This window comes from Chenopodium album, chromosome 11 (assembly GCF_948465745.1).
Source record: "Chenopodium album chromosome 11, dcCheAlbu1.1, whole genome shotgun sequence".
Lineage (NCBI taxonomy): Eukaryota > Viridiplantae > Streptophyta > Magnoliopsida > Caryophyllales > Amaranthaceae > Chenopodium > Chenopodium album.
Window position 1 is genome coordinate 7,335,280 of NC_137844.1, and position 14,634 is coordinate 7,349,913.

The following is a 14,634-nucleotide window of genomic DNA, read 5'->3' on the forward strand; positions in this document are numbered from 1 at the left end:
TGATAAGATAAAATACATACTAGTATTAACATATCACTGTATGATAAGAGACAAACACAAATTTGCAAAGATTCACGCCCACCTGTAGAAAAAATACAAATAAATGGGAGAAGAAAAAGAGTATCTTGCACCACAACTGCTTGTTTAAACCTTTCTACAAACAGGAAAGCCCTCCACTAAAAACTATGAAGACAAACCAATACTAACAGCATCAAATACTGCATCTTATATGACCATATATTCAGCATTTTTGATGCTGATTACACCTAATTTACTTCTGTCGCGCTTACCTCTCCCATATGTGGAGCATCCTGCATAATTTGCGAAAAATGTTAAGAGATCAAATTTGTAATTTTCTATGTACAGAAAGAAAGTAAACAAAATGCTAGCTTTAAGTGATGAGTTTAGGCAGAAAATATTGATACCATGTTTTCTTTGTTTTCCTCTAGTGTTTCTTCCATGTCCAATGCTTTGGCCGCGACTGGAACACAAACGAACAACAATATTAAGCTCATAAATCAGTTGGATTGCAGTTATATCGAATATGATACAAGATTATACGTCTATTGCATTTGCTAGAATGATGTAATGTACCTTGTTCAGAGACTGGTTTTTCATCCTGCTTCATGATTTTCTCTCCATTTGACTCCTGCTTGCCTGGCTTTTGGACTTTCTTCTTAATATTATTTCCCCCGCTTTCAGTGACTAATTTTGGCTTAGCAGGGTCACGATTTGATGCTCGAGTCTTAATTACTGTGACAATGCTTGGCACATTTTCCTTCTTGGAAGAAGCTTTAGCTGAGGAAGCTTGAGTATCAGTGTTTAGAGATTTTGGTTTTAACTTTTTGGTTGCCGCTGTTGAAGAGTTGCTCTGAGCATCCTCACCGGAGACATTAGTTGAATCTTCTGGCACGTGAGAGCAGGTCACAGATTCTTGCAATTGTTCAAAGGTTTCTGAGATTTCATAGCCCTCGAATAAACTTCTGACAGTCTCTCCACGTTCGGCGAGGTTGTGCCTCTGCACATAAGATTTTAGCTCCTCACGCAGACGCTGCATAGGCTGAACAAGAACATATAAATCAGAAAAAGTAATCAAGTCACCAATCACAATATCAACTGCAATTCTCCAAGATGTAATACCTCACATCCTGCCTCGAGGGCAAGCTTGAAGAAGCCGAGTGAAATCGAGTGTTTAGCAGCAGACTCAGAAAGCTTGATTTGTGACAGCCAGTATGATGCAGATGACAGGATATTAAACTTCCTACGGGTTGATGATCTAGAAACATCAGACAGTGGTGTCACACATCTTTCTGGTCCATTACCAAATCTCTTGGACCTAGCTTCCGAGATTGGAGTAATGTTGCTAGCAGCTCTTTGCCGAGGGCTCACAGATGACTTTGCAGGAATTGACAGCCTTCTCGGTGGCTTGGCAGCTTTCTCCGAGTTCTTGCCGGAAAGCTCAAGAACACTCACGCTTTTGCTCGTATTAGTAGTCCTCCCTCTAAAGAAGACATCATACCAATTCAGGAAAAAATATATCAAAACACCCAAAGCATTTCTTTTTCTCATTTATGGCCAAATTTCAACAAAATTCAGCAGCATTACAAGTCCCATGATTTTATTTACTCCAAAACATAGAATTTCAAAATAGAATCATAGTACTGCTAGTCTGCTAGTATTTGGACCGACCCAAATTCCAAAATAATAACAAAACCTCTATTATGCACTCGGGTAAGCAACACGCTTTAACGTACCCTTTATTGAACAATTCTACGAAAGATTTGTACATGGTATAACAAAATGCGTATATTCCAATTAATTCTAAATTTGGCAGGACAAATTCAGAAAAAACAACTGTAAATGACATGAATTCTGATACAATAAAAATTACCAATTCATAGAAGCTAATAACCAGCAACTACACAACTAATCACACCATAACAATCATTGACCAGTTCTCGTGAGATAATTCCTTATCAACAACACATATATTCGAAAACCTAAATTTAATTTCAAGTAAAGTGAGCAAATTAATGAAATTTGGACTTGAATTTCAATCAATATATTGTAAAATTACCCAATTATATGAATTATAAGTGTAAAGATTACCTCTTGGAAGCAGCAGAGGAAGAATTATTAGCAATTTCAGGGGATTTGTTAGTTTGATCCTTCAATTTCGAAGCCGAACGAAGCGGATACCTAAGCTTCGATTTTGCTGTTTTCCCGAAATCCCATAAAATGAAACAAAACAAAATCAGATTAAGTCTTCGGAAACAACATTCGTAACTCGTTTGGTAGACGGTAATAAATAGTGGTAATAAAAATGAACTTAAAACGCCCGTATAATAAAAAAATAAAGAATTCTTGAAATCGAACTCGATAAAATGAATAACAACTTACCAGCAGAAGCAGAAGATTGTTGAATTTTGAGGGGTTCTTCCATAATTGCAGAGGTTTTTTAGAGAGAGAAAGAAGATAGAGAGAATTTATGATAGAGTGGGAGAGAAAGAGAAACTTCGTCAGTTTATTTATCTCAGTTGAGCGGGAAAATTTCTCACTTTTTTTGTTTTTTTTTTTTTAATTTTTGAATCTTAAACGTTATACAGTTTAATTAATTAATTAAACGAAAATAAATGGGTTTTTTGAGCTTGTTGCTGACGTGTTATGTGATGATTGGATTGAAAGCTGAAAATTGAAGGAAGTTAATGATGTTAAACGGTTGGATTTTTGGCGGGACCCAATTTCTTTTGTTATTCTTTTTTTACGCTCCTCTTCTTCTTTTTATTTTTTTAGGATTCGAAATTCAAATTTAGAAAATCCTTAATTTATGGGGAAAATAATATGCATGGTACTTGTTTCTGCAATATGTTGACTGCAACAAATAACTGAATAAGGATCAAAAATTGGTTTGGTCCAGACTCCAGAATTATGGATTGGATTTTTAGTTCTAGATTTTTTTTGAGAGAAATCCTAGATTTTAAATGAGCAATACTACCTCAAAAAAATAAATAAATAAATGAGCAATACTCTGTATTATTTGTCAGAAACTATCTAACACTATCCTATTATTTTTCTCGAGACCACACCATAACCAATTGACCAACACTAACGGTGTGTTTGGATTGAAGGAAATGGAGAGAAAGGAAGGAAAGGGAAATAGAGAGATGGAATATCTTTCATTTGGATAACAAATGAGGAAGGAAGGGAATTGGAGGGGAGAAAAATGGAGGGATTAAATTGTTGGAAATTGATCCCTCCAACAATGGAGAGGTTTGGAAGGAAAATTCAACATTCTTCCCTCCCCTCCTCTTCTCCTCCCTCCCCTTCTTTTCCTTCCTCCTTTTTTTTTTATCAAAACACAGTGTAATAGTTTGCGGCTTGCCACTAACCACCACCCTTGACCAGCATCAGGCTACCATGCCTAGAATTTCAACAATTTTTAAAACATGCAAATATGGCATTGTACGTTAGTTTTTATTTTCATCTAGGTGGTGGCATTGTACCACGCAAGATTTTATGTCATGGACATAGACACATAGCTATGTTAGATGATTTTTGATTTAGCAAATATTATTATATAGTAAACGTGACAATGTTTTAAATAATTGAGTACCAAATTCCATATGATTTTTAATAAATGAAGTAACCACTTTCAAATGGTGGTGCATGTGCTTGGAATGGGGGAAGTGAGCAAAGAGTGAATTGTGAGCACATGAAAAAGCTAGGATTGTGATTAAAAGAGTGAAAGATTTGGAAAGGGATAATGTTAGAGCGTAATCGACTAGAACACTAGAACAAATGGACGAAATGCTAATATTGTTCTACCGCTTTTTACGCAAGAAAGAAATTACCTATTACCCAGTCCATTTTTTTTTAATAATTGCATCACTTTGACTTATTCGCTATTTACATAATATATTTGATTTATCAATACTAATATACTAAAGTAATCCTTAGCCCTCCCCATTCCTAAAGTACACGTGTCGCGTTTGTATTAAAAAATTTCCCGCCAAAAACTTTTTTTTTTCTTTTTTTTGTTCATGAAAATTAACAACGTAGCTGGTAAAAAATAAAAAAAATAAATTATGCAACCTAAAAACAATAACAAATTAAATAAATAAAATATTTTTTTGTATATTCCCTTGAATCTTTAATCGTTAATATATAAAATGTATTGTACGTCTTCTATTCTAAAAAAGGATTTTAACTCAATTTTAAATTCATAAGATGTCAAGAAACTAAAATTAGAGATAAGTACTCTACGTTACCATATCTAATCTATAATAATTTGATGACATATATATAGATACTTCTCAAACTTATAGTAATTTTTAAAAATAAATTTTTTTTTTTTTCTTGTGAATATCAGAGTATTGCTCAGGCAAAAAACTAGTTTTATTTAATATTATAAAATGAATTTAGACATGTACATAAAGATGAGGACACGCAGTTTGCTATTTCAGGTAATGACCATATGTAGGCAAATATGCAACTACATCCTTTGTTTAATACAGCTCGTAGATTTCATTTCAAGCATAATTAACCACAAACAATCAGAATGAACAAACTAGAAAAAAAAAATACGGAGGAAGAACGAACTCGAAAGAGTATAGACTATACACAACCTTAATACTGCAAATTCCACAATAAGACAAGACAACATAGTTCATAAAGCTAAATTTACTTAGGCAGAATGAAAACAGTGAAGCCTGCAATTTACATTCACTCAAAAGGCACCCAACTTACACAAGAAAGCTGCTATGGTATCCACACCAAATATATTAGTAAGTCCCAGTAAGTTCTTAACCTAAATAACAACATAACTAAGGGCCACATCACAAACTGCAAAGAAACTTTAACCTTGACCATGATTGAACCTGAGTCATGTCTGCAATGCCATCACCTTCGCCATTGTGCTTGGCCAGACTTCGCTGAAAACACAAAACAAATGCTAGTTACAAAACAGGCACCAATGCACATGTTTTATGCTTCTAGGAATATAAATGCAGATTATTGAAAATTGGCTAAATCACCAGTCAAACATGGATACTTTGACCTTGAGTCATGGCACCAAACAAAAACACACATACTTTGAAAATCTAAAAGAGAGATTCTCAAGGCGGTAATGGTGCAAAACGAAGAACTCTTAAAAATTTTGCTCTAAAATTGTGGTATTGCCAGTGCACAAACTTTAATTATACCCACAGACCAACCTGATATCATTTGAGTGTGGGTTTTAGTGTACTAAGAAACAATAACATGTTTCAGGTTATTCAAAAAAAAAAAAAATACGTTTCAGGAGAAACTCACTTCATTGGAAAAACATAATCTAAGACCCCAACACAAAGAAAATTTGTAAAAATTCGAAAGGCTTACCACTTCCATCTCTAGAAGATAACAAAGATTTCTCAGTTTTGTTTCCACTCTTTCCACCACTACCTTGAAGCGGTTTCTGTGTCCTTGGTGACACTGAGCTGACTTTCCCATTTGGTGCAGATGGGAGTGAATGACGTCTGGTCGCATTGTTTTTCTCAGCTTCATCTTGTACAATTTTAGGGGATCCCTGTGCTCTTAACTTTGCCTTGGCAGATTGGGTTGCTTGCATATAGCTAGGAAGCTTCGGAGTATTTTGCAAGCCATCCTCATGCTCCTGTTTTGCTGGAAAAGAAGCCCTCCTATTGGATTTCTGATTTTCGTTTGATGCAGAATCCTCCTTAGTTTTCAAGACACCATTTGGCACAGGAGAATTTTCATCCTTGTCATTCTCAAAAGACTCTGATTTGACCAGGGTTCCATCATCGTTTGAGAATTCAGCAGACTGACTTGTCTCTAACGGCTCCTCAGTTGTCTCCTCTTCGTCTGGCTTAGAATAAACAATAGGCTCTTCCTTAACAGTCATGCTGGTCTCTTCTTTGGTATTCTGAACAACATTGACCTCATTTGGAACCGAAACCTCCTGTACAATGGATGCAGTTACTTTCCCTTGGCTTTGAACTGGCTTCTCAATTACCTCTGTCCGAGCCTGTACAATGGATGCAGTTACTTTCCCTTGGCTCTGAACTGGCTTCTCAATTACCTCTGTCCGAGCCTGTACAATGGATGCAGTTACTTTCCCTTGGCTCTGAACTGGCTTCTCAATTATCTCAGTCTGAGGCTGACCAGGGCTTTCAGACACAGGGTTGTGAACTTTTCTAAGGCTGCGTTTAACCTTCTCAAGCTCGAACTGCGGATTATCTTGTACAGAATCTGCTGGCTGGCTTACAACTTTCTTCAGATTTCGCCGTGGTTTCTCTACTTCAGAGGTGGTCTGAGCTGACACATTATCATAAAGAGAAGGAACCTTGCGAACACTGCGCTTGGGCCTACCTGTATCCCCATCAATGGCCAGTGAGTTCCCTTGCTTTTTCTGGACCTTTGAGTTAGTGACTTTCTTAGGGGGAGAGACTGGTTTCCATGGGCAGGATATTGACCATCTTTCCAACCAATTCTGGACTGAATTTGAATCTGTCACATCATATTGGACTCGCAGAGGCATCACTGCAGGTGATGGAGCTAGAAGCTGTATGAACAATAGTAAAAATAAGAAAAACTAATTCCATGAAATTTTTGTAGATTTCACCTTCAACACTAATAATATCTCAAATTTTTGATTTCCTCCCCTACCTCCATTTTACCTTACTTACATTGATACATGTATTTGACTGAGAAGAATAATGTTTATATCTTTTAGACAAAGTTTATGAGAATATTGGTATGTCAATACAGTTTTATATCTTTTAGACAAAGCTTACCTTTTTTGTAAATGCATTCACTGACAAGCTTGTGGTGCCAGCAGACACGTCTCCATGAACCCCAACTTTGCCATCCTGAAAATTAGCAGTATGTAGAAGTAAGAAAGTGGCAAACTGGCAACAAAACAAGCAACCTTCACTACTAGCAAAAAAAAAGTTATTAAAAAATCAAACAAATCAAACAGCTCTCTGCCTTTCATGTGAGCTGAAAATTTTTAAAGAATATAACTGATCCCAACAGAAAGTTCATCATTTAATGTGTTCAATCCCAGCCAGATTTTACTAGGCTGCCTATAAATCACACATCCATATAAATATATAATACTTGGCTCAAACTGTTTGTCTAAATAGAAAGTTCCCAATAACTAGGGTCAGAGCAACCAATAGAATTTGGGACAAACTTTGAAGTCCTTTTTTAAATTCTAAGCAGATCAAAATTAGAATGGGGTCAACACTTCAAGATGGTGGTACTAAGATGGTTCCAGATGCTAGTGCTCCTGAATGCAATCTTAGAGTGAAATATTTGGTATCAGCTATAAAATGCTACAGGACTTGCCCCTGACAAATCTACTACATGTCTACAACAATACATGACTATAGAATAAATCACAACCAAATGATGATTAAAATTAGTGCCAGTACCCTGAAGGATGCAACAAATTCAATCCGCATATAAAGTTATTTCATAAGAGGTGTGAATCAGTAGAGAAAAATGAGAAGGCAAGATTAGCAGCAAAAGCATGTTAAATCCCTTAAACCAATCATCAATTACCAACATGGTCCAAACACATTGCCACTTCCAATTTTTAGTATTATTGGTGATAAAAATATATTTTTAAATTTGAAATTTCACAAGACTTTGACGTCAACAAAGCATGCAAAATCAAGCAATTTTCAAAAAAGGAATATAGTCCTGCAAATCAAGCAACTCTGTGAATTCATACAAAGATTCCCTCTTTAACAGCTCCAGATAAAGTAACCAGAAAAAGAAACGCCTTTTTTTTTGTGACAAGAAAAAAAGAAACACCTTATATAACCATTAAGGGAATTACCAGAGGCTTCACTATACAGACTTTTTGGACTTCAAGGCCAGCATCAGAACACCTAATTTTTGATCCACGAACAAGCGCTTGAAGCTTGACAACTCCTATAATGCAATACAAGGTTGAAACAGCTTGTCTCCTCACCAAATGTCCACGAATAAGAGCCTGAAGCCTTATAATGCCTTTCAGGGCCTTGAATGCACGTCGAGCCTTCACAAATATGCTCAAATTAGAAAAAGTTATCAAGTACCAACAAATTCTGGTAAATTAAGCACAGTTGATATACCATAGAAATAGACCAAGACATATGCAAACATACACATGCGAACAGAAAATAGAAAGCTTAATCAATCAGCCAGAACATCTAGAAACTAATAACTATGAAGTAATTATTAGAGTATTATTTTTATGTATCATTATCTAATACAAGTAGCTGAAAGTATGAATGCATATAAAAAAGTTTTTATAAGTACAAACATGATATTTTTATTTATCATGTCACTACAGATGCAGAACTTACCAGATAGCCCCTAAAAGCAGCCTGTGTCTTAGTTGCAGCCATTTCTAACTCTATTCTCTCATCGTCAGTTAACATATCTGTTTCCTCTGTTGGTTTTGGATCAGTGCATTGATCTCCAGATACTGGTATATCCCCATCTGGCTGGCCAAGAGAAGACTCCTTGTACCCTGAGCTTAAATTTTGGTCATCCACATGAACTGCATCTATAGCAGCACTTGATACCTCTGGAGGATTAGCATAATCATCAGTTGATTCAGTTTCAGGAGCCCTAACACGAACATGCACCTCTTTCTCGTTGGTGGATTTCTTAGCAGTAAAAAAAAAAAAAAAAAATAATCAGAAGGTGAAAAAACAAATAAATTAATAAAAAAAATTTTTAAAAAAAGTAAGAATAGGCTTATCCTAAACTAAGTTTTGACAATCACTAGTGTGCTTCATTGATGCAATCCGCAATAATTTCTCATAAAACTAAATATATAATATTAATGTAGGAAAAACTAAACAAGATTCTGAAACTCTATTGTGTAAAAGTTATACTTCCTCCGTTCTTTTTTAATTGCAACGTTTGAAATTTTACACTACATGCACTCTTTTGACCATCTTTTGTGATTTATATGTTAGGAAAAAAAATAGACATGTGGGGTCTTGTTAGATTCGTCCCAATTTATATTTTCAAATACCTAGTATATTACTTCTTTATAATTTTTACTAAAGTATAATTAAAGATATTAATTTTATAAAATGTACATTGGCAAACGTGAAAAACCCAACTTTGCAATTAAAAAAAAAGAACCGATGAATTATATGTGATGGTGTGGTTTATCACCAACTAAGGACTTAATAACAATATTCATTTGACTTCATCCCACCCAAATTTTAAAAAAAGAACCTTGAGGTCTAGACAATAAACAAGGTTCTAAGTACATGCAGCCCAAGCCAAAGTAATTATCCGATGAATCTATTACACAAGTTTTTATTTTTCGTGTAGAATATTGAGGTCGAAAATTTTTACAGCGTCAATGAGCAGAACACATGAAGACTATCAATTTGAAAAAAATAATCCTCAGAGAAGAGACGGCGATTGCCACCAACACACAATAACACATATACTCTACTCCAGCAGTCAGATACACAAATGTGACAAATCCCACTTAATATATTCTATTATTTCTAAACATATTTTAAGAGACCAGAGTATCAGATCTGAACATCCTATTTTAATATTCTGTTGACTGTATCAAAGAAAAGAAAAAAAAAATGACACAAAACTCCATAAAAGCATATTAGAGCACTATAGAGTGTATGAATTACGTGTGAAATAGGAAAAAGAAAAGCTTCTACTCAAAGTTAAGATGTAATATATACAAAAGGAAAGGAAATACTTTTTTAAAACAAGCATAATTTCTCCTAGACAAAAAAAGGCACATATTTACCAGACAATCACCTAGATCTCAAAAAGTGCTAATAGGTTTATAGATCACAAAACACCAAAAAAGATGAAGGGGTGCATCTTGATGATGTAGGCATTACTTTTAGCTTCTCTAGTTTTCCACGCACATGATACCAGAGAGCGAAAAGAATTAATATCTAAATTAATCACACAGTACAACAGAAAAGTATGAAAACATAGGTGTTAAAAATGCAATGTACCTACCAGACAGTTTTGCAGAAGTTACATTGAAGCACTAATAGTATGTAATAGTAGTTATATAGTAAAAGTTAAACATCTAAGAGAGCAGAGTAATAACCAAGTAAGTCTTCAGCAAGTACCTCTTTACCCTTGGAAAAATTGGATTTGGATGGTTTCTTCCCAAAAATTACAGTCTTTATCCACTTTCCAGGTGATTTCCCCATTGTTGAGAGGCCAAAATTGACTTAACAAAACCTTCAGCACAAGATATCACTTCAGCGCATAATATCTAGAGGCAAAGAGCAAATAGAGCTAACCAAATGAAAAAAGTAAATGATATATGGCAGTTAATTGTGAAAGTTGTTCTTCTTTACTAAAGAGCACTATAATAGTCAAAACTTATAAGGTGTTACTCAGACACTAACATGAATGTTAGGTACAGGTAACATATCCAAGTGTTCAACACATTAAGGCTCAAAATTCTGATCACATGAGCACTGTCCTAAAATTGGACACAAGTGCGACACACTGATTCACAAAACATCTATGTAGTACCTGATTTTAAAGACATTCCAATGTGCTTGTCAAGTTACAAATACATATAAACAAATTTTAAATTTAGTAGCTTAATTTTTGTATGAATTAAGATATCAACTTCTCGCAAATTTTCACATCTTTTTTCCTCATATCATTTTATCTTTCCTTTGTATGGATATGTGATTCAGGATTATTGAAGTGTCCGGTGTCTGGATGAAACCTGGAGTGTAGGATAAGAAATCCAACCTCATGTCTGAAAGTACATTTTCCGACATGGATAAGACAATAAATTGTCAAAGCAGCAAAGCTAAGCTATACCATGTATTCAGCTAGTAAGTTGAATTTTCACTGTGCAAGCTACCCCCTAAAATATCAACATGCATTTTCAATAAATTTTAATGAACACCACAGGGGATACCAGAAGCAGCTTGATCTAATTGAATATAAAATCACGAACAGCTGTATGTCCGTTGATGTCAGCATGTCAAATAGTTTTACAGAAAAAGACCTTAATTGAATATACCTCTCATTGTACAAACCACTATTGATCATTTCACTTTCATTACATAAGCCAAGCATTGAACTGATTGAAGCTCAGAATCAGTAGATAAAAAATCGAAGTAATTTTCTAAAAAGTGGTGAAAGTTCTTGTCATTTATCCCTTTTCTACTTTAATTTTCATGATCAAAGGCACTGATACCATAAGTCCCTAATTGTAATGTTGCAAACCTGCAATTCCACAAGTAACAAAGGCTTGCATTTGCTAAGGGTCACAAACCTAGTTCTGCATATCCTAAGAAATGATGAAGTAATATTTTCTAGGTATGATTGGTCAATTGAACATGATGGAATATCAGTGCTACTAAAACTTACTGTAGGTAGCTCTATGCACAAGATGGATTATCCAACAAGAGAGTTTGCTTTGAAGTGTATAACAACCGACATTACAAGCACAATAAAAACAGCGAAAAGATTTGCGTGCTTCTAACCAAGGAAAAAAAATCAACCTTAAGGTTCGTTTAAAAGGCTGTGATAGCAATGCGATCAGCATTACTACTTCCTTCTACATGCAAGAAAAAAGTTGATTGATTCGTACTTTATGCTGAACATAAAATGATACAATTACCTATCCTAACCAAAGTCCTTCTCTTTCAACTTTTATCTCATTTATCATCAAAGTCAACTATTCGAGCAAAATGAATATGTATCCAAGCAAAATAAAACTACCCTCAGACACAAATCCTCAATGCAATTAACATGATCTTTCAATTCCTTGCAGATAGGACCAACCATATCAATTTCTTCAATACTCCACCATCAATTTCTTCAATAACTCTATAAGATTTTAACCACTTTTAACATCAGAGAAAATTTGGAAGTACGAAACTCAACACTAACAACCAGAAAAAAGGACAACTTATAAACCCAATGTTGCACATGCACACATAGCAACTAGCTTCTAAAGGCGTCTCCAAGTATTATATGGCAAAGAAAATCAACCATACCAAGGCATCTAAACCTAGCTCCAACCAGCAAACTCAACAATATGGCATCACCCATCCCTGAAGATAAGCCCTTATTGAATCAGGTTTCTGTAAAGATCCTTATTCACTAGTCATCTTTCTTAAGTTTGAAATAAATATGTGCCGTCATACTATGTACATTGTCTTTATGTACGAAAAATAAAATAAATAAATCCACAACATCCTCAGAAACAGCCCTTTAATAGTCTCTTTAAATCTTTAATTACCCTTTACTGGTTAGAAGTAAGCTTGTGAATATCTGACCTGTCAGCAAGATATATATTGGGTTGTTCTTTGTCATACAAAAGAACCATTAGAGTGCCATTTTATACTGTGTGATAGATGTACATTTTTGCCTCCTTATACATTTAGCAACTATATGCTCCTTTGATTTTCCTAGATAATCATTTTCAATGAAATGGATATTAGCATTTGCATCTCTTTCCTATTCAACCTCCTTTCTGTGCCAGGGAAGAAATGCTTGGAATTAACAAACTGTAAATCCTTTTAAGCTTAGAATGACATGGGTTGTCTTCACCAAAATCACTCAATACACAACTACAGGTCTCCTGCAAATCAAGTCCAATATCTACATTGTCGTAAAGCAAATAACAAAATGGATTATGTCCCTAGTCGAAAAAGAAAATCTAGAAGCCCTTGGCTGTGCATACAAGTCTAGTGAATTACTCGACTTGCTGCTATATGCCTATATGGTGTACTCATCCTATGTTGATCTAGCCCTCAAGCAGCCCAAACGTGATGTGGAGACATTCTAAACCCAATAAAATAGGCAGTAATCATAATCCTTCTTCAGCCATAGCCAATCAACATCCATAATGGAAGGTTACCAAGACTTGTACATACCCAGTCCATCCTAAACCTCTTATACAAAATCCACAAATAACATACTCCATATTCCGTAATGCATACAAACTTCATATCCCAACCAAGTACAATTGAACGACAATACGCTTCACCGACGTTAAATTAATCTAGTTGTATGCCCCCGGAATATCAGATCACTAATTCACTATCAAGCATAGAGCCATTGGCCTTATAACAACTAGGTTAAAGAAATCTCCCTGAAATGCCGCAACATCCTTTAAAAAAATTATAATGGTGACCTATTCAACTATTAAGCACATTATAATTACCTCAAACAAACAAAACTCTCTATTTCCCAAAATAAAATTTTCAAAAAAAAACCATTTTTTTCAAACCCTTTTCCTCATTTCCCCCCAATATTCCCTAACAACCAACAAAACCTAAAAACATCAAAATATAAAAATACAAACATTACCAACCAAAAACAATAACCCAGTAACAAAACCAAAGTAAAGATCTACTAACGAGTAAGCACCGACATTCAACAAATTACCTTAAAACAAGCAAATAAATGAAAATATGAACAAAACCTACAGTTTCCATAATTTAAAACACTTAATTAACTTTAATTAGCAATTACCCACATTCAGATCTATAAGTTACCAAACAAATGCAGATACCAAAACCCACAAAATCTAGCAAAACACCCCCAATAAACTAAACTGAAAAACAAAAAAAAAATCCCATCTTTTCAAAAAATTTACATGCTTTAGCAAAAAATAAAATAGAGGAGAGAGAAAATAAACCATGAAAACAGACCTTGGGAGTTTAAGCGAAGGTGATGTAGCAGATCATTACTACTGCTACTCTGTACTGAAACACTGAAATATACCCTCCAAAAATTTTAATTTTTTTTTTAATTTTTTTTTTTTTGTTTTTGCAGACAAAAATAAATAAATATTAATGGCAATGAAAGAGGGTCTAATATGGTATGGGCGGGTTCATGGTAATATGACGTAAGCTCGTTGGATTCAGCCGTTCGATGGAGGTCATTTGATACTGTGATGAAAATAAACGGCTGTGATATGGAGTTGGAGAAGTTTATTTATTGGAACTGACAAATTTGAAGTTTGCTTCAGAAATAAGGGAGTGTGGGGATTCTTTGGCTTTAAAACAAAAATGACAATTTTGCCCTCCAGGTTTAATTTCTCCATAATTATTTTCCCTCTTTTAATTTTTAATACTTCGTATAAAAATATTTATTTTTCCAATTGTCAGTGGCATACATTCAACTATTAATATCTTATTAATATGTAAAATTAATAAAATTTTGATTTTTATAAAGTAAAGTATTCCATATACTACGTATAAGTCAAGAAAATCTAATAATATCCTATACTATGGAGTACACCGTAATAATTGAGTATGTTTTTTACAAATAAAAAATAAAAAATAAAAAACAAAACAAAACCAAGAGTAGTAAAAAAATCAATAAGTTCTAGTACTAGAATTTAATACACATAAATTTTGATAAGGATTAATAAGAGTCATTAGATTTCATTTTTTGTAATTATAATAAGTTTAATTACATCTAATAAAGATATGTTCAATTCAGTATTCACCTTTATAATCACTAATTAATTTAAATAAGTCAGGTAAATAGATTTTACTCTAAGTTTAGATATGATTTGTTGTGGAAATCAAATGAACACACCCTAAATAATATGAATATGTTATATCCAAAAAAAAGATGAAGTTTTTTAAC

At 34.1% G+C, this 14,634-nt stretch overlaps 2 protein-coding genes across 2 annotated transcripts; both read right to left on the minus strand.

The window, feature by feature from the left end:
* Positions 1–2,552, minus strand: LOC145567290 (uncharacterized). Its single transcript, XM_081626553.1, has 6 exons — positions 2,401–2,552; positions 2,110–2,215; positions 1,141–1,501; positions 595–1,060; positions 426–481; positions 1–311 (listed from the first exon to the last, which is right to left on the minus strand). The coding sequence occupies exons 1-6, from the start codon at positions 2,441–2,443 to the stop codon at positions 267–269; spliced, it is 1,077 nt and encodes a 358-aa protein (XP_081482679.1). The 5' UTR covers positions 2,444–2,552; the 3' UTR covers positions 1–266.
* A 2,142-nt stretch (positions 2,553–4,694) lies between these two features.
* LOC145567289 (protein IQ-DOMAIN 30-like) lies at positions 4,695–13,905 on the minus strand. Its single transcript, XM_081626552.1, has 7 exons — positions 13,689–13,905; positions 10,125–10,239; positions 8,355–8,660; positions 7,844–8,044; positions 6,792–6,866; positions 5,377–6,559; positions 4,695–4,931 (listed from the first exon to the last, which is right to left on the minus strand). The coding sequence occupies exons 2-7, from the start codon at positions 10,206–10,208 to the stop codon at positions 4,900–4,902; spliced, it is 1,881 nt and encodes a 626-aa protein (XP_081482678.1). The 5' UTR covers positions 10,209–10,239; positions 13,689–13,905; the 3' UTR covers positions 4,695–4,899.
* Between the last annotated feature and the right edge of the window lie 729 nt (positions 13,906–14,634).

Coding starts and splice junctions, on each gene's coding strand:
- LOC145567289 (XM_081626552.1), bottom strand. CDS start 10,208: ATGGGGAAATCACCTGGAAAGTGGATAAAGACTGTAATTTTTGGGAAG. Junction 6,560..6,791: donor TGAATGCATTTACAAAAAAG/GTAAGCTTTGTC, acceptor TTGTTCATACAG/CTTCTAGCTCCATCACCTGC. Junction 4,932..5,376: donor ATCTTCTAGAGATGGAAGTG/GTAAGCCTTTCG, acceptor TTGTGTTTTCAG/CGAAGTCTGGCCAAGCACAA.
- LOC145567290 (XM_081626553.1), bottom strand. CDS start 2,443: ATGGAAGAACCCCTCAAAATTCAACAATCTTCTGCTTCTGCTG. Junction 1,061..1,140: donor CCCTCGAGGCAGGATGTGAG/GTATTACATCTT, acceptor GTTCTTGTTCAG/CCTATGCAGCGTCTGCGTGA. Junction 482..594: donor AAAACCAGTCTCTGAACAAG/GTACATTACATC, acceptor TTTGTGTTCCAG/TCGCGGCCAAAGCATTGGAC.